Source organism: Giraffa tippelskirchi, chromosome 10 (assembly GCF_054371585.1).
Source record: "Giraffa tippelskirchi isolate mGirTip1 chromosome 10, T2T-mGirTip1v1.2.pri, whole genome shotgun sequence".
In the NCBI taxonomy this organism is placed as follows: domain Eukaryota; kingdom Metazoa; phylum Chordata; class Mammalia; order Artiodactyla; family Giraffidae; genus Giraffa; species Giraffa tippelskirchi.
The window spans coordinates 1659099-1677650 of record NC_137284.1 but is presented as its reverse complement, the minus strand read 5'-3'; the positions used below and the strand labels follow the sequence as shown (position 1 = coordinate 1677650).

Below are 18552 nucleotides of genomic sequence, written 5' to 3'. Positions count from 1 at the left end.
GCCTGTCCCATGGAGGGATCCCCAGCTGCTCCGTGGGTAGGCCTCTGCAGGCCTGGCCATGGGGAAGCCCAGCTCTGGTGAACTGTGGACACTTCCCCCCCTCCCTTCTTCAGAAAAGGCAGAGCTGGGCGGCTGCAGGGACAAGCAGGGGCACCGTCCCTCAAACCCTGACAAGGTGACCTGAGGGCCTCTCCACCTGACGGCTGAGAGGCAGGGGCCAGGGCCCTGGCTGGGTGTGCATGCACGTGTGGATTTGTTTTAAAAGACACTACCTTAGGAACACCCCTCTGCTCTCCCCCAGGGGACCAAGAGTCACTGCGGACCTTGAGGTTGAGGACGTGGCTTCCAGCTCCCAGCCCCAGGGCCCCACACCCACGCCAGGTCAGCCCTTTGCTCAGGCTGCCCGGGCCAGAGCCTGCAGCAGGTCAGAAACCTCAGCCAGGAGGTCAGCTGCTGTGACCTGTAGCCCGTGATCCCCACCTACTCAGAACTGAGGCCGGCAGATCCAGCCTGCAGAGGTGAGTGCTCCAGACGCCCCCCGGCAGGACTCCATCCCCTGTCTGTGCCACTGGCTCTGGACAGGGGCTTTCTGTCCTCGGTGCTCAGAGCTGCTCGGGAAGTTCCCGCGTTGCCATCACCCCTTTCACAAGGAGCGGAGCCTCCAGGGGGCTGAGGTCGTATTCAGGGTTACACAGCTGGAATCTGGGGTTCAGGTGGTCAGCCCCTGGGGGCTCAGGGCCTGCCGTCTGTGCAGCATGGTCCTCAGAGGGGAGCTCCTGGCAGAAGAAGGACAGAGGAAGGGGCAGCCCAGGGGAGAGTCAAGGGTGCCAGTGAGGGCAGAGCTGGGGGAAGGAGCGTGCAGGCAGAGATCTCCAGCAAGTTGGGGAGGAATCCTGGGAGGCCCCAGGAAAGCTGGGCTCAGCTGGGCATGCCAGACCCGGCCTTCCCTGCCCTGGGCCGCTGCTGTGGGGCCTCACACGGGTGGTGTAACCTCTCTGTGTCCCCATCTGTCAAAGTAGGGGGACAGTCGCAGGGTGAGGTAAAGTCGCAGAGTGAGGTGATGACAGAGGCTGCCGGCTGGGGCTCCCTGTGTGTGCCTTGGGGGACGGAGGGGGCACAGGAAAGGCTGAGGGGTGGCCAGAGCCTCCTCTGACGCCACTGGATGGAGCCGGGGTGGGATGAGCTGCCCCGGAGCGGGGGCTGGCTCCAGGGTCTCTGGAAGCGGAGGAGGTGGGGCTGTGGTCCTGGTCCTGACCCCAAAGCCGTGGGGGACCCAGCAGGTGCCCCCTTGCAGGCCGATTTGCCCGATCGAGAGAAAGAGAGAGAGAAACCGAGAATGTTTTTCAAAGGTGTCTTTAGTTCAGACGCTACATAAAATGGTACAATGGTGGCCACGCCTGGGTCCTTGCAGCTCGGCCCGCCCGGTACCCTACACTCAGACCCACTGCCGACTTTGGTCTATTGATCAGGGGCTAGCGGTGCCTGGCTGTGCCGTCTTCGGTCCCGGGGTCCCAGCGTTCCTTCCGGCTGGGGCCTGGGTCCCCGGCTTCCAGCTGCGCTGATGGGAGCAGGCGCATCCCTCCCGCATCCAGAGCAGGGGTCCTTACCCCGGGCTGCGCCGGGCGCCCTGTGGGGGCTGAGGGAGGGGGCGCTCAGGGGACTCCTGGAGAATGAGCTGGGTTTGTAAAATGCTGGGCTTGGTCCCAGGGAGGTGGGGAGCGGCCAGCTCGGAGCCAGAGCCGGGGGAGGAAGCAGGGAAAGGGAAGGCAGGCTGCAGGGCGAGAGGGAGCAGGGAGCCGCCGCAAAGCAGGAGCCTGGAGCCAGGTCGGGGCTCGGGGCTGGGCTTCCTGGGGTGAGTCCGAATCTTCGGGGGTGACTGTCCTCTTGGAATATGGCTGGCAGATCAGAGGGGGGACCAGGGCTGCTGCAGAGCTGGAGGGAGGGGCAGGTGATGGTGCTTGGGGCCGAAGTTCTCATCAGCCAAGCCCTGTGCTGGGGGAGACCCCAGCCCCACAACATACCAGGGCTGTGCCCTTCCTACTGTGGTGGGGGACCGGAATTTGGGGCAACCTGGGTGGCTGGTCCCGGCTGGGGGTGGCCAGTGCCCTTTCTGAGCCCCACGGTGACCCAGATCTGCCCCCCGACAACCCTGCCCCTTTAGCTGCACTCGTGACTAAATAAGGCTAGGGCTCAGCCTGCAGGCCTGCACAGGGAGGGAGTGCCTCTGTGCCCCCCTCCCAGCCCCGTGGCCCGGCCCAGCACCCCAGGGTGGCCTCGGCCTTCCTACCTCCAAGGTCAAGGCACGTGTCTCCAAGCACCGGGCCACAGCTTCTCCAGGGCTGGCGCCTGTTCAGGACTGAAAGCAAGGAAGGGTCCCCCAAGGGCCCCCCCCCCCAGCATGAAGGCACCCAGAAAATCCCACTGACACAGGCTTCAGCCCAGCTCCACCCCACCCCACCCCCTGCCCCCAGCCTGGGAAGCAGGCCTGGAGGAGAGGTGGGGAGCCCGGAGCGGGGCAAGGGAAGCAGAGACCCTCACCCAGGACTTGAAATCCGCTCTGGGGTCCCAGGGAGCTGAGGTCTGCAGACAGACACTTTAAAAACACTCCTCACCCCCATATGCACAAGCTGCCACAGACTGGGGAGCCACCCTGCCAGGCTTCCCTGGGAGGCCCCCTCCTCACCCTCCCTTCTATAGGCACAGGCCTGACCGCCAGGGCCTGGGGACTGCAGAGGGCTGGTGGGGAGGGAGCAGGGCAGTGATGGGTGGGGGGAGACAGGCCAGATGTTCTTGGAATGGACACGGGGTGATTGATGTGGACTGGAATTTGAAGGGGGAACATTCCCCACGTGCCTTGGGCTCCGGGTGGAAAGTGGGCTGCTTTTTTCATGGTGGTGGGGGGGGGTCCTCCCCGTCTTGCCAACTCCTCTGAAAGGGCTGCCTCAGCCCTGCCTGGTCCCCACACCTGTCCAAGGGCATTAACCCCTGCCTCCCCAGAGGGTCAGGTTTTGAGGTGCCCCCTTTCTAGCTGGGGTCCCTTTGTGGGGTGACGGTGAGGACAGGTGATGGCTGGTGTGCTGGGCCTGAGGCCCCATCTTCCTGCTGCCCCCAGCAGCACCCCCTCGCTGGCAACACCCTCAACCCACAGATGCGCCTGGGGTGGCCGCCCCCCACCCGCAACACTGCCTAATTCCAAAGGGGTGATCCGGTTCCCACCAGCGCGGTGGGGCTGGGTAGGGCTGTCTTCCTCCTGTTTGTCTTAAGGAACTAGACTTTCACGGCCGGGAGAGGGAGGCTTGCCGTGAACATTCTCTTAGAGAAAACGAAAGGAGACCCCTGACCCCCGCCACCATCAGTCCTGTCTCCCCCCGCCCCCCATTCTCCCCCTCTTCCCTAGTCCTTCAACTCTCCCGCGTTATCAAAACAAAATTGGGTTCGCCTTCGTCGAGGGGCCCGAGAAGGCCCGGACGGCGCTCGCGGAGCGCCGGGGGCGAGCGGGGACGGCCGCGGGGGTGCTCCGGGGCCCCCCACACCGAGCCGGGGACGAGCCTGCCCGCGGCGGTCGCCGGGCCGCGGCTTCGCCTAGGCTCGCAGAGCGGAGCGCGTGGGGCGCGGCGGCGGCGGGGCGCCCGCGGGCCTCCTCGGAGGCAGCCGAGCGGGGAGCCCAGAGCCCCCCGGAACGCCAGGGAGCAGCGCCTCGTCGCTCCCCCGCCGCCCCGGGGTGCCTCCCTTCCACCCGACGCTCTGCCGCACGAAGCGCTCTCAGAGGCGAGGAGGCAAAATCGGGAGAAGCGACGTGCCAGTCCCGCCGGGGCGGCGGGCGTCCCAGGGAGTCCCGCGTGCCGCTCTGGAGCCGCCGCCGCCGCCGCGCGCAGCCCGCGCCTCGTCCCCGGGGAGGGCGCCGCCGCTCCGCGCGAGTCCCCGGGGCGGCGGATCCGCAGCGGTGCGGTGCTTCCCTGGCCGGAGCTCAGCCTCCCAAAGGAAGCTCTCCATCCCCAGGGTCCCAGCCCACCGAGCGACATCCCCCGCTCCTCCTGACGGCAGACGTCATTTTATTTTATTTTTTTTCTGGGCTTTTTCAAATTTAAGTTTTCCTCCCTGATCTGCCCCAATGCATTCAGCATTTCTCCAAGTCACAGGATTTTTTTTTTTTTTTTTGACATTGATTTCTGGGGACCTGAAAACACATAAGCCCCTACTGGCTTTTCCAGGTTTACACTAGTGGCCTGCGTCCCCAAACTTACCGGGTGTTTTCTCCTACCCAGGCTCTTAACAGTTTTACTGTACACCCCCAACCCTCACCCCCACCCCCGCCCCCAGGTTCTACAGAGTTACACAGTGCCAAACCCTATTCAGAAAAATTTAAACATTAACTCCAGATCCTGGGCTTAGGCTGACTCCCCAGGATGAACACGGTGTTTTTTTGGCATTAAGGCATCTTTCCCAGAGAAGAGGACGCTTTTCCTGTGTCCCTATAATTTTGGTCCACCGGGCTCCCAAGCTCACTGCCCCGGTCCTGGCTCCCCCTCGCCGAAGCGCTGTTCCCTCCGCTTCATTAGAGTTTTGGACATAATCTGCTGAGTTCCACAAATTTATTGGCCTCAACCTGGGTTCCCTATATTTTAGGCAAAGAATCCCAGGTCCTTCACCCCTTCCACACCCTCACAACAGACTGAGCAATTTCCCCAGGACCCTCAGAGATGGAAGTTTGCTGCCTATGCCTTACCAAAATTTACGCATTAAACCCAAAGCGCAGTGACCCTCTTTCTGAATCATAAACAGTCTGCGCTCTGATTTCCTGAGTTCCACAAAATTGAGAAGATGGTTTCTGGTCCCCAAAACTCACTGAGCAATTTTTTGGTGGGTCATAAAGACACGGGGCATTCATTTCTGGGGCTCTCCAAGCTTCCTTGCCACTAATCAGGTTCCTTAAAATGTAGACGCTGTTACCCAGGCCCCCCCCAAACACACAGCACTTATCCGAGGGGTGCTCAGCTGTGACCCTGGGTCAGGCAGGGCCCCCCAAATCACATATCTCTCAGGTCCCCTGGGTCAAACCAAGCACAAAACAAACACTTGCACAGAGCCTGTATCTTGTTTTACCAGGCTCTTTTGAGTGTCCCAGTAACCAAATATTCTGAATATTTTCTCCGCCTCATAGCATTCTGAAAATTAAAAAATTCCCTGGGCCCCACAAGCTTACTGACAGGAATCCGGGTTTCCTAAAATTCAGAGCTGGTCCCGAATTCCAGGCCAGCCGACCCTGGACCTCTTCCCGGTGCCCTCTGCTTGGGCACGCTGGGCTCTCAATATTAGGCATTGCCCTCCAAGCTCCCCAAACACATTCAGTGTCACAGAAGGGCACTGATTTCTCGGGTCCAAAGCATTTCTCCAGGCGCTCACTGAGTCACCCCAAATCCAGTCAACATTTCCTGGGTCTCAGACACTGCCAATCTTCTGTAGACCACCAGGCCCCACCGCCTAGGAATTCTTAATCCTTTCCCAGTAAAACTTCGATATTGACCCTCCGTTCTCCTGGGGACTTTTAAAGACTTCTTTGGATCCCCAGATTCAAAAATTATTTTCTGGGGCCTCCGGATTGCGACGCTGCCTGCTAGCCCTCCAAAATAAACTGAGACTTTTTTCCCTTCTCCACAAAACAACTGAACTTTTCTGAACATTGATTTATGGGTCCCCTGATTTTATGTCCCTTACCTTGAGTCCCCCTAAATTTAGGCAATTTTCCACAGGCCTCCCAAAATGAAATTGCCCAGATACCGAGAAGAATACCCCCTAGGTCCTGGAAATCTTAGGTATCATAGGCCTGCGTCCTACAAGATTCCTTACTATTAACCACGTTCCCTGAAATTTAGATATCAGTCTCTACTGAACAATTTCCATGGATCCCCCACACTCGGGCCATGTCTTCCTAGGGGGTCCCCAAATGCAGACAGTGCCCAGGAAAAAAATTTTTTTTCCTGTTCACCAAAAATAAACTAATCGAAACCAATTTAAAAATTAAAATATTAAAAAGACATTGATTTTCTGCATTCTCCAAATATATTGATCACATCCCAGGTTGCCCCAAATTTAGATCGTGTTTCTTGAGTCACTAAAGGACATTGAGAATTTTCCCAGAAGTCACAATTATGGAAGTTACTTTCCTCGGGCGCTGCAAGCGTCCACTAACCTTAATTTCTAAATCTTGGAAATGATTCTCCACTCTCCTCCACCGCACCTGGATCCCCAAGACCCACCCACTGTTTTTCTTCCCCGAATTTTAGACCCTGTGCCCTTTTGGATCCTCCCAAGTTCTATACTGAGAATTTTGCTCCGGTCATGGTCATCCGCAGACCTACTGCCCTACAAATGGGGCTGTCCCACAGCCTGCTGACCTACATGCCCAGGTCCTCACACTGTGCACTCGGCTCCCCTGTTCCCCGGCTGCACGGAGCAGCCTCCCCGGCCCCCAGACTCGGGTTCTTTTTCTGGAGTCTCGAATTTAGTCATTAACCACAGCTCCTCACCCCGACGCACCCTCCCCTGGGTCCCCACTTCAGGACCTTCGTTCTCTTCCTGGCAAACCAAGCGGCTCCGCACTGCGGTCCCGGCAGTTGGGCATTGCTCTCGGCCCCAGCGCTGTCTCTGCAGCTTCCGCAGCCCCGCGCCCCGCGGGCACCGGTTCTGGGCCTCTCCGCGTCTGCTGCGAAGTCCCCGGAGCTCCTCGGATGCGGGAAGCTTCTCTCGTCCTCCCCACACACACTCGGTCGGGCAGTGTGTCCGCCAGGACGTAGGCAGGGCTTCTCCCGCGTCCAGGAGAGCGTCTGGGCATTGCCCCCAGTTTCCCCCAAATTTGGGCATTGTCCCCGGGTCTTCCAACGGACTGGGCGTTGCCCCCGGACACTGGGGACTGCCCCCGGGGTCTCGCTCACCTTCAGCGCGTCCACCGCCCGCCGCAGAGCGCTCGCTCGCTGCCTCGACTCCTAGCGCGCCCGCAGACGCAGCCTCCGGCCTCCAGCCTCGCGGTGAGCTCCCCGCCGCCTCGCGTCCCGGCCTGGCTCCCAAACCCCCCGCCGCCGTCCCGCCGTCCCGAGCGGCTGCCGGGGACACCGCCACGGGGCGCGGGAGCCGTGCGGCGGGCCAGCGCCTCGGCCGCCCCGCGCGCTGGGTCGGGCCCCGGAGACCCGCGCCGCTTTCCTTTGCTCTGTGCAAAGATCACAACGGGGAGAAAGCGCCTCGGGGACCTCCAAGCGGGGCCGGCTGGGCGCAGGGCTGGAGGGACGCGGAGGAGAGGCGCACCCCCGCTCAGGCGGCGCGGCGCCTCCAGCCGCCCGGGCGCCTCCAGCCGCCGGGCGGAGGACTCGGGTAGGCGCGCGCCGAGCGCGGGAGAAGTGATTGATGGCGGAGCGAGGGGGCGAGCCGGCCTCGGGCTTCCGCCGGCGGCGGCCCCTTCCCCTTGGAGGGGCGCGCGTGGTCGGGGCTCCTGGGGCGCGCGGGGCGCGGGGACTCGTGCGTGGTTTTAACTTGGTAAAAAAAAAAAAATCACACCGACTTCTTACATCGTCCAAACCCTCTAGGAGATGGCTTCCCCAGACCCTCAAATGATCGTGGTGGCCCCCGGGGCTGAACCCGAATCTGCGCAAGTCCAACGCATAGAGGACGGGGCAACCATTATCCGGCTATTTTGGGTGGGCCCCAAAAGCGAGCTGCTTAGACGCACCCCGGTGAACTCGATCATGCAGGTAGGATTTGAACGACGTTTCCCGCCATGCTCGTCTCGCCCCTGGCACACGGGCGCAGCCCAGGCCGGCCCCACGCCTGGCCTAGACTCGGGCCTGGCCCGGCTGGCCCTCTCCACGTACCGCACCTGGCGGCCGCCGAGGCTACTCCCCGGTTCCCGTGCGGCACCGGGGGGCGCTCGGGCTCCGGCTGCAGCTCGAGGTGCTGCGCTTGCTCGGGCAGGTGGCGGCTGCGCGCCTCGCCCGCGCCCAGAGACTCCCCGCTTCCCCAGAAGTTCCCGGCGGGACTTGAGGATCTGCCACCTGTGCCCGCACACACAGGGCACCCCCGGCGGGGCGAGGGGACCCGGCCGTGGCTAGGGCATGTGACGCCGCCCACCCTGGTCGTCCTGGGTCCCCCGTGGACTGTGTAGGGACTCTGGCACCCTGGAACTTCAGACGGGGCCCCCAAACACTTTAGAATAGTGAGTCTAGATTTCTTTCGAACTCTGAGAATCCCTGCCCCCACTCCAATCTCGTCCCCGCGCACCCCACGGCCCCCCCTCTCACCGCTGCCCCCCGGGACCCCAAGCCCGCCCCCCCCCCTTGGCTCGAGTTGCAGAGGCGGTCCGGGGGCGGGGCGAGGACCCCTCGAGCGCCCATTGGCGCGGGCACTCGGCCAGCGGGGCCCGAGCGGGCGCCGAGCCGCGGGTGGCTCGACTATAAGAGCCGGGCGTTGGCGCCCAGAGTTCGCCTGCTCTCCGGCGGAGCTGCGTGAGGCCAGGCAGGCCCCCGGCCCCCCCTTCCGGCCGCCCTCGCCTCCTGGCCCTCGCCCGCCAGCGCCTCCACCCGGCTGGCGGCCCCGCGTCGACGCCGTCCGCTGCGCTGCTGACCCCCATCTCGGGCGCCGTCGGCGGGGCCGCGCTCCGCCGGCCTGCGGATCCCCCGCCGCCTCCTCTCCGTCTACCTCAACGCCCGTCCCGCTTCGCCCGAGGAGGCGGCTCCCCCCGCAGGCAGTCCGGCTCGCAGGCCGCCGGCGTTGTCATCCCCCGCGCTCCCCCCCGGCCCTCCCCGGCGCGCAGCCCGGCCGCTCCCCCTCCTCGCTGCGTCCCGAGCGGCCCCGGCGCAGCCACCGCCACCCCCCCCCCGAGGCCCGGGCTCGCGACGGCCGAGGGCTCCGTCGGCCCAAACCGAGCTGGGCGCCCGCGGCCCGGGTGACGCCTCCGCTCCGCCCCCCTCAGCACCTTCCCCGGCCCCCGACGTTGCGCCCTCTCCTCGGCTTCTCTGCGCTCCCCGGCCCCTCTCTGGCCTCTGGTCCCGGCCCCCTGTCTTCTCCCGCAGCCTTCCCTTCGCTCCCTCCCGTCCCCCCCAGCTCCTTGCCTCCAACTCCCTCCCCTTCCACGCCCGCCCTCTCGCCTTCGCCGTCCCAAAGTGGATTAATTATACGCTTTCTGTTTCTCTCTGCGCTGCTCTCTCCCGCTGTGAGCCTGCCCGCCTCTCGCTGTCCTCTCTCCCTCTCGCCCTCTCTTCGGCCCCCCCTTTTCACGTTCACCCTGTCTCTCTCACTATCTCTGCCCCCTCTCTATCCTTGATACAACAGCTGACCTCATTTCCCGATACCCTTTCCCCCCCTAAAAGTACAACATCTGGCCCGCCCCGGCCCGCAGACAGCCCGTCCTCCCTAAAGAATCAGAGAGAATTTCCCACCCCCCCAAAAAAAGCCATCCCCCCGTTCTGCCCCGTCGCACATTCGGCCCCCGCGACTCGGCCAGAGCGGCGCTGGCAGAGGAGTGCCCGGCAGGAGGGCCTTCGCCCGCTGTTCGGTTTGCAATACGCAGCAGGAAGGTGGGCGGCCCTGGTGCCGGCTTCCAGGTAAGCGGCGTGCGGGCCGGGCCCGGCGGGGCGGCGGGGCCCGGGCAGATGGGGCTGGGGGGCTGGCGGTCCCGTCCCCCTGGGCGAACCCCGCGCTCTCCCCTGCGCCGCGGAGGAAGGGGCGAGGGCTGGGGGGCGGGGGAGGGACTTGGGGAGCGCCGGGGGAGGTGTGAGCTCTGTGCACGGCGACTTCCTGGTCGCTTTGGGGGTGCAGGGGGGTGTTACTGAAAGTTTGTGATTTGTGCCGTGCGGGGGCAAGGGCGGGGGGGGGCGGCGGCTGTGTAATGAGAAGGGGCGCAAATCTCAGAAACCCACCCTGGTATGTTGACTCGTTGCCAGCAAGACCGAGAGAGGAAAACTGGGTGGGCGGGGCCAGGATGGAGCGAGGGGGGCCGAGTTGGCAAGAGAGTCCTGCCAGACGCCACATTCTCTCCGCGCCCCCCCACCGCCTCCCTCTCCGGTCCCCGACATTTCCAACCAGGAATCTGGGTGGAGGGGGGCTGGTCCAGGGCTCAGAGGGGCCCGGAACGGACCGTCCGGAGAGGGTAACTGCCCCTGCCCCCGTGGGCAGATGGAAGTTTCCATACAAGGAGGTGGAAAGCAGCCCCCTCCGGAACCGCCCCCCCATTTCCTTGTGCGAGATGGGCTGGGGGTGCAGGAGGAGCCCCCTCCCCCGCCCTGGTACTTTGCTAAGAGACGGTGGGGCTAGCGGTTGGGGGTGCAGGAGAGGAGGGGCTGGCTGGGAGGACGGAGGGGGCGGGAGCGAAGGGGGCGGGGGGAGTGGTCAGCTGGGAGCGGGGTGGGGGCAGGGTGGAGCCGGGGCTGGGAGGAGCCGGCCCAGACATAAAAGCTGAGGCACTGACCAGCCTGCAAACTGGACATTAGCTTCTCCTCGGAGGCAGCCTTCCAGCCTCCTCCTCTTCCTCCTCCTCCTCATCCTCCTCCAGCCCCAGCGAGCCTCCTGTCCAGCTGCAGGTAACGCGGCTCTGGAGCCAGGACCCTGCTGCGCTTCGGCTCCTGCCCGCCAGCCGCTGGGCGCCTCCAGCCGCAGCCCCTTGGCTCCTGCCCGCCGCCCCTCACTCAGCCCCCCACCCCTCCCCTCTGCCTCTGCCCCCCACCCCTCCTCTGCCGACGGGCTCACCTGGTCTGCGTGGCTGCCTGCCTCCTGTCCAGTCTCGGCTCTCCGCTGGTGTCCTGGACTGGACCCCACACCAAGTGGCTGGGCTTGCAGAAAGATGGAGTTGCCGCTTGGACAACAGGAATTCCTAGCTGGCCAAATTTGTTCTCAGAATTTGGAGGGGGCGGCCGTGGGGCAGTGGGGAAACGGGCCGGGGCTTTCGGCCAGCGAGGGGCGGTGGGCGAGGTGGCCGTTTATATCTTCCATGGAGCTGGCCCCTGCTTGTCAGGAGCTTAGGCGAGACTGAGTTTCCTCCTCAGTCCTCTCATTTCCTACACGATTTATTGCATCAAAATTCCAGCATGCAACAACCTTGCTCCAGGCTGGGAAGGCGTGTGCGGCTCGGTGCCCCTGCGTTCACTGGGTGCAGTGTCTGGGACGGACACGTGTGGGCAGCCCACCCGGGCCTTTACTTGAGTAGCCTCAGGGTGCCACCGGCTCAAGGGCGCCAGGCCGTGACTGTCCTCCCGGAAGGGGCTTGTGGCTGGGCCTGCCGAGGACAGGCTGGGACTGCCTGCCTGGGGGGCTTCCACCTTTTGGAGACGCGGAAGTGGCTTGCTGTGTCTCAAGAGAAGCCGAGGTCCTTCCCCTTTCCGGGGCCTATTTACCCCAGTCTGCAGCCTCGAAGCCTTGTGAGGGGGTGTGTCCTGAGGCGTGTCTTTCCCCCTAGATCGGCCCTGGTGTCTGGCCCCCGGGGGGGGGGGGCCTGACTTGCTCTCTTCAGCCCTCCGGTTGGGGTTTGGCATCCCAGGAGGGGAGCGGCTCTGGTGTTCCTGGAGGGACTTTGAGGCCCCTGGCCATTGGGAGTGCGATGCGAGGCCTGGAAAGGAGGCTTTTGGTTTTCATGTGTGTTTTGGGGACCCCAGGGAAGACTGGGGTCCAGGAGCTAAGTGATGCCGGAGAAGAAGGCTCCTGGGAGCATGGCTGGCACCCCGTGCCAACCACCAGACCCTTGACCTTTGCTCAGCCGCAGGCCGAGAGGTTGGGAAAGGCCGTCTGGGAGGGAGAGGCATGGGACCGAGACCCCCGCTGTTGCTTTGGGAGGGAGGCTGGTCCTCCTGGCGCCCTTGCTCGGCTGGTCCTCTGGGATGCACGTGCTCTGTGCCGGGGTGGGGCCCTCTGCCATCTTGGCTGGTGCAGGGAGGCCCAAGAAGTGGCCACTGCCTTGTGCCGGCCCCGCCCCCATGACTTCACAGGATGGAGGCCAGGTCCAGTGTCCAGCACTGGCCCCTGCCGCTCTGGGTGTGGCCAAGCCTCGGCAATAATACGAGGGGGACAGTGATCCCCACGTGAAGTTACTGACCAGCTCTCAGGGTCCATCAGAGAGGCTCCGCCCCCGGCCCTTCCCTCCTCCTGGGGTGATTCTGCATCCCACCAGCCTCAACAGAGAAAGCTCTTGTTGTTCCTGTAATTAAAGCAATTAAGATTAAGGAGAAAGCCAGGCTTTAAATCTGCAACTGGACTTGGACTTAGGAGGTGGCTGGGCTTAGGGTCCCAAAGGGAGCGGGCTGGCATCTCCTGGCTGAGCTATCCTGGGACCTGCCGGCCCTGGGCGTGGTGGGTGGTGGGCTCACGCCTCTGTCTCTCCCGCAGACATCAATGGGGATCTCAGCAGGAAAGTCGATGCTGGTGCTTCTCACCTTCTTGGCCTTCGCCTCGTGCTGCTATGCTGCTTACCGCCCCAGCGAGACTCTGTGCGGCGGGGAGCTGGTGGACACCCTCCAGTTTGTCTGTGGGGACCGCGGCTTCTACTTCAGTGAGTAGCTCCCTGGGGCCAGGGGAGGGGTGCACACAGCAGGTGCTGTGTAGATGCTGGAGTCCTCCTCCTGGTCCTCAGTCGCCTCTGCAGGTCCTCCAGCCTCCTTGGCTCATGGGCTGGGCCCAGGGAGGCCCCTCAGAGGCGCGTGACCCTGGGCCGTTGCTCTGGATGTGGAGGGCACAGTTGCACCTTTGCTGTGCACATTTATTAGGCACCTGCAGTGTGCCTGGGCATCTAGCCACATGACTCACAGTCAAGGGAGCGTGGACAGGTGTGTCCATGGAGGGGCCAGACCTGAAGCAGCAAATGTGGGTGGGGTGCGGAGGGGGCTGAAGGCCCGCCTCTGGTGGGGGGGGGGCCGCGCAGACAGCCCTTCCCCTCCTGCTTCTCCCTGACCTGCCCCCTGGCAGAGCTGTGGGCACCGACTTCCCGCACCTTTTGTCCACCTCTTGGCAATGGGCACGTACCCGTGGACTGTTAGATTTGAAATGGAATCAAATGGGTTGAACACCATCAAGAATAAAAGCACTTGTCACCGGGGGTGTGAGTGTGTGTGCTGGGGGACGCCTGGCTGCATCCACGAGGGGGGCCCACTGCCCTGATGGGAGACAAGGGGCTTGGGGCCTGGGTGGGACCCGCACTCGAGGGCGGCACATGTGCAGCTGCCTGCCTGCTGGCCTGAGTGTTTGGGCTGGTTCTCATGGTTCCGGACCGGGGGCGCCTGGCTGGGCACACGGACATCTCTGCCCCCCTCCGCCCCGCGGCCCCGTGCAGCAGGGCGTGTCCCCGATGGAGGTGACCTCTCCTTCAGCGTGGGCTCTTGCCCTTACCCCCCCATAGTCTGGGCCTCGGGTTCTTTACCCCCAGGAGGGTTCGGAGAGTGTCCACCTGGTTTCCAGGGAAAGTGGGGGAGCAGGGGCAGCCTGACCCTCAGGGTGGAGTGCGTGCACTCCCTGGGCTCAGCCAGACGCCTCTCGGGGCCGGGGGGGGGGCGGTGGTGGGGTGGGGTGGTGGTGGTGGTGGGTGGGTGGGGGTTGGGGGGCGGGGACACGGCTGGGGCAGCCGGGCGAGGGCCATGCGGCTTGAACCCGGCCCACCACCCCCACGAGGCATCTTCCTCCACAGCTTTTACTTACCCACCCTCTGAAATGGGCGGGAAACGCCCGTCTTGGCATGTCAGCACTTTGCTCTGAAAAGCACGCCTGCTTCTCCATGCTTCCGAGGCCCCTGCCTGCCCTGGCTTCTCCTGTGGCCTCTCTCTCTGCCACCCTTGGGGGCAGGAAGTGGCACCGCAGCGCCTAGTGCTGGCTGGCCCTGGCACCAGGCTTGCCTCCTGACGGGCGGGCTGGGCTGAGCCCCCAGCCCTTTTGACCCTGCAGCCGGACCCCTTACTGGGGGCTCCTTTCCCGCCCCCCATGGACGGCGGAAGGAAGGCGGGGACTTCACGTGGCCGAGTCTGGAGCCTGCGGTGGGGGGAGGGGAGGGCGGGAAGAAAGGAGGGCGTGGTCTGTGCAGCTCCTCACTCCTCTCCTCCCGTCTTCTCCTTCTTCCTCCCATTCCTGCGGGTCTCAGCGGTGGCGTCTCTAGGGCCACGGGCGCCTAGGCTCCTGGTTGGTGCAGGGGTGGCGCCTGGATCCCAGCCGGCCTTCGGGCCGGGACCCCGGGGTCCCAGGACACGGGGCTGGGCCCCCTTGACATTCGAGGAGGAGGCACAAGACGCCAGGGGCTGGTTCTGGTCACTCACGCTCACTGTCCCTTCACTCCTTTCTGGGCCCCCCCTCGCTTCCTTCCTCCACTGCAGGCTGCAGCCAGCTGTCCCTGCAGAGCCACCGGGTGTCCCGTCCCGAGGGTGGGGGCGGGGGGCTGGCCGGAGGACCCCTGCCCCTGCCAGGTGCGGGCACTGACCTGTCCTGCCCTTCCTCCTTGGGGGACCGCCAGGCCGACCATCCAGCCGCATCAACCGACGCAGCCGTGGCATCGTGGAAGAGTGTTGCTTCCGAAGCTGCGACCTGGCCCTGCTGGAGACTTACTGTGCCACCCCCGCCAAGTCCGAGAGGGACGTGTCAGCCTCTACGACCGTGCTTCCGGTAAGATGGCCCCCCAGCTCTGGCCCAGCTCCTGCGAGGGGAACCCTTCCTTCTCCCCCTGCAGACCCAGGGGGGTGTCACCTCGGAGCCGGGGCACCAGGGCACAGCCAGCTGCTTAGCTGAGAGCGCAGCCAGGGAGTCCTTTACACTCTGCCACTCTCCCCACTGGGGGCATTGGCCAGTGGCGCGGGCGGGCACTGGCCTGTCACACCTGCCGTCACACCTCAGGCACCTGGGGAAGTTGAGGCGTTGCCCCCGTGCCCCCTGGGGCCTGGGCAGCCCCTGACTTGCCCCTCCCCTCCCAGGACGACTTCACCGCATACCCCGTGGGCAAGTTCTTCCAATATGACACCTGGAAGCAGTCCAGCCAGCGCCTGCGCAGGGGCCTGCCCGCCTTCCTGCGAGCTCGCCGGGGTCGCACGCTCGCCAAGAAGCTGGAGGCGTTCAGAGAGGCCAAGAGTCACCGTCCGCTGATCGCCCTGCCCACCCAGGACCCTGCCACCCACGGGGGCGCCTCTTCTGAGGCATCCAGCGACTAGAAGTGAGCCAAAGTGTCGTAATTCTGCTGAGTGGCACCATCTACCTCGCGCCGTCCTCCTGACCGGGACCTCCCCACCAGGTCGCTCTTTGAAATCTCTGTACCATCCTGTCTGCGGGCTCCCCTGCCCCGGCCTCTGTGCCCCAACCTCCCCACGTCAGGCGAGTCCCCCCTCGGCCCCCTCCATCTGGCCGAGGGGATCAGAACAACATCTCTAAAAATGTACAAAACCAATTGGCTTTAAATATCCCCCCAAATTATCACCCCCCAAATTACCCCCAAATTATACAACCAAAATTGCAATCATGAACCCCTCAATCAGCCCCCTTGAAACGAATTGGCTTTTTAGCAACACCAAAAAAGCGAACTAGATTTCCAAATACTTCTAAAAAAAAAAAAAAAAAATCAATTGGCTGAAAAAAATACTAAAATTAAATTGGCTTAAAAACAATTGGCAAAATAAAAGAATTCGGCCCCCCCCCCTTCCTTCTCATTCCCTTTGGATCTGGACTTAAATTGGCTTTGATCTAATCATCTAAGAGAAAGGAAGGGGCCAAATTTGCAGGTAGGCTTGTCCCTGCTGGCCAGCCATCTCCCCCCCTCGCCAGGCCCTCCCCGGGCACTGGCAGTGCGACACCAAAGACCCAAACCTGCTCCTCCCCCGAGTTTCCATCACTGGGACCAGTACAGGGCAGTGAGGGGACCCAGTAAGACCAGAGGAGGGGAGCACGGAAGAGAAACCCCGAATCGCACAGATAGAATCAAATTGGCAAAACACCCCCACACTCCAAAATCTGACATACAACCCTTACCTCAGAAAGCACATGCAACCCTGGACACACACACACACACACATACACACATCCATGCAAACTCACACACATCCATACCTTCACATGCATCCATGCACGCACACGCACACACACACACACACACACACATACATATCCATGCAAACACACACATCCACACCCTCACATGCATCCATGCATGCACACACATACACACACACACACCCTCACATGCATCCATGCACACACACACACACACACACACACACACACACACACTCTCTCTCTCTCTAGGGACACCTGTGCCCAGCCTTGTGCAGCTGAGACCGCATCCCATCCCAAATTCTTCTCTGAGCTGCCCCGCGATGAGGTTTTCCTGTTCCGTGCTCCCCTCTCATCCCCTGGGATGCGCCATGGTGGGCACGTGTGTCTCGGCCTCAGGCAGGTGGTTCCATCTTTCCGAGAAGAGGATGATCCCCACTTCTTCTCGGCACCTGTCCTGACCCCACAGCCCGCACAATGTAAGTCCCGGATGCCCCCAGACCCCAGGGGCATCCACGCGCCGACCATCGTGCAGAGCGAGGAACGGTTTGGCCAGGCGGGAGATGGCTGCAGCCAAGCCAGACGAGCCCTACCACGTAGCCTGACCCCCTGGGTGTGCTCCTGCAAGATCTGGGGAGCCCGCTCCCCCGAGCACACCTAGGGATCATCTTTGCCAGCCTCCTGGGGAAGCCTCTCAGAAATGAGGGCCCCCCCGGAGGCTGGCAAAGGTGACGGGGAGTGTGGGAAGTCTGGAGGATGGCGGGGTGGGTGGGGGGCAGTGGGGGCTGGGTGGGGGGACATTCCGAGGCAGGAAGTGGTCCAGCACGATTTTGGAGAGAAACGTCAGGGGGGAAGGAACGGTGAGGCACTCGCAGAATTACAGACGGAAATTCGAACCCAAATTGACGCCAATTGATCTATCTCCCCTCTTTAATTACTCCTGGGGCATCTTTCCTTTTTTTTTTTTATCCCTCCTTAGCTTTTTACGCGCTCATTTTCCAATTTAACGTACCCCCACCCCACGTAACAGGGGGGCAGTGACCAAGGACGAGGAACACAGTCACCACCGTCACCCTGCGGCCCCCGCCGCCTCCTGCCCTCCGCCATTTATCGCCCTGTTTTTGATTTTTTTTTATCTGTCCCTGTCGCTTGGGTTGAGTGGAGAGTGGAGCCTCTGTGGGGGTGCCGGCCACTGTGCCTCCCAGAGAAGTCAGGGGAATGGAGACGGCCGCTGCCCGGCCTGGCCCCCAGGGGACGGTGGCTGGTCCCTAGGGGGTCCTGAGGGGCGGAGGAGGGGGCGGGGAGGCGTCTCTCCCGGTGTCAGGAAGGTGCTCGGTGGCCACCGAGGTGGGGCCCCCGGCCGCCCGGCCGGGGGGGAAGGGGCTGCAGATGTGTGAGCGAAGGGCTCCATCGGGCGGGAGCAGGTGGCCGCCTTCCGCGCACTTGGGGGGGCCCTCCCCGTACCCCTCGGGAACAGCTTGCCCGCCTCCTCAGCGCCCCGTCTTGCCCCCAGGAAGCTCGGAGCTCCGCAGGGCTTCCTGGGGTCCAGGCGGGGTGAAGTCGGGCAGTAGGAGAGGCTGGGAGAGCCGGGCCCCGCAGAGCAGAAGAGCTGCAGTTTTCTGACCGCTGGGTCGCTTGGGCCCCGAGGCCCTCGGGTCTGGTGACACGACGCAGCCACCATTCTCGGCACCTCAGGCTGCGGCAGGGACCCGGGCGGCTGGGGGCTTACCTCACCCCCACCTCTGCCCCCAGCGCAGCCCCCCTGCACGGCAGCCTGACTAGTGAGCTAGAGGCCCGATGCCCCGGGGCCCCGGTGACGGGGCTGACACGACCCAGGGGGCGGTTGTGCCAGTCCACCCCAGACACAGCGGGCAGCTCTCCGTGGGTCGGCTCCACCTTGACCCGGGGCCCCTTCCGACCTCCGCGCCCAGCTGTGGCCCTCCATCTTGTCTCCTCCCCGAGTCCCCCAGCTGTCTTCAGCGGGACCCCTCTTGGGTCTCTGTGCCATCATGCGAGGACCCCCACGCGCAGAACACCGAGTGTCATCGTGCCCGCCGCCCCGTCCATCGCGCGGCCGTGTTCTCCTCCTCTTGCCCGTAACATGCTGTTTCTGGCAGAATCCACAGCCTGGGTTTTGTCTTTAACCTTTATCGCTCGCAATCCCAATAAAGCATTTAAAATTATTTTTTCTGAGTCCTCTGCTCTTTCACTGGGGTGCCTGGTGGGGGGATGGAGGGGGAGTTGGAGTCCTGGGGAGGGGGTGGGGTAGGTGGGAAGAGGGGACGGGGAGACCCTGGAAGGATGGGTGCCTCCTCTGGGCTGGGCCCTCACAGCCACGGGGTGTGGAAGAACCGCCTGATGGCCTGCTGCCCTCAGCAGTCGGGAAGGGGCTCCGGCACCACCTCAAGGTCCAGATCCTCAGTGTTCAGGGGTGGGGAGGGTCCTGGGGGCTTTTTCTGGAGCCCCCTGACGAGGAAAAGACAGCCTTCAATGTCGGTCAACCCCAGGGAACTCTCTCAGCCTCGGGGGATAGGGCGTGGGGGTCGGCCAGGCTCTGAAAGGTTCTAG

General features: G+C 63.5%; 2 protein-coding genes across 7 annotated transcripts; one reads left to right on the top strand and one right to left on the bottom strand.

Annotated features, from left to right (window-relative positions):
• Positions 1-1337: 1337 nt before the first annotated feature.
• Positions 1338-6861, bottom strand: LOC145524012 (uncharacterized). Its single transcript, XM_081535364.1, has 3 exons — positions 6564-6861; positions 2288-2356; positions 1338-1636 (listed from the first exon to the last, which is right to left on the bottom strand). The coding sequence occupies exons 1-3, from the start codon at positions 6859-6861 to the stop codon at positions 1473-1475; spliced, it is 531 nt and encodes a 176-aa protein (XP_081391490.1). The 3' UTR covers positions 1338-1472.
• IGF2 (insulin like growth factor 2) lies at positions 1346-18167 on the top strand. 6 transcript variants are annotated; one of them, XM_081533293.1, is made up of 5 exons: positions 1346-1852; positions 7578-7742; positions 12361-12523; positions 14465-14613; positions 14919-18167. In XM_081533293.1, exons 2-5 carry the CDS (start codon positions 7581-7583, stop codon positions 15150-15152), a joined length of 708 nt encoding a protein of 235 aa, XP_081389419.1. In that variant the 5' UTR covers positions 1346-1852; positions 7578-7580; the 3' UTR covers positions 15153-18167. The 6 variants fall into 6 exon arrangements, with proteins under 6 accessions (XP_081389419.1, XP_081389418.1, XP_081389420.1 ...); XM_081533292.1 differs by lacking the exon at positions 1346-1852 and adding an exon at positions 6931-7025; XM_081533294.1 differs by lacking the exon at positions 1346-1852 and adding an exon at positions 6931-7025 and having other exon boundaries at positions 14465-14646; positions 14893-18167.
• Positions 18168-18552: the final 385 nt, after the last annotated feature.

Coding starts and splice junctions, on each gene's coding strand:
- LOC145524012 (XM_081535364.1), bottom strand. CDS start 6,861: ATGCCCAAATTTGGGGGAAACTGGGGGCAATGCCCAGACGCTCTCCTG. Junction 2,357..6,563: donor TTGCCAGGAAGAGAACGAAG/GTCCTGAAGTGG, acceptor CCTTGCTTTCAG/TCCTGAACAGGCGCCAGCCC. Junction 1,637..2,287: donor CACGTGCCTTGACCTTGGAG/GTAGGAAGGCCG, acceptor CCCCTCCCTCAG/CCCCCACAGGGCGCCCGGCG.
- IGF2 (XM_081533291.1), top strand. CDS start 7,581: ATGGCTTCCCCAGACCCTCAAATGATCGTGGTGGCCCCCGGGGCTGAA. Junction 7,743..12,360: donor CGGTGAACTCGATCATGCAG/GTAGGATTTGAA, acceptor TCTCTCCCGCAG/ACATCAATGGGGATCTCAGC. Junction 12,524..14,464: donor GGACCGCGGCTTCTACTTCA/GTGAGTAGCTCC, acceptor GGGGACCGCCAG/GCCGACCATCCAGCCGCATC.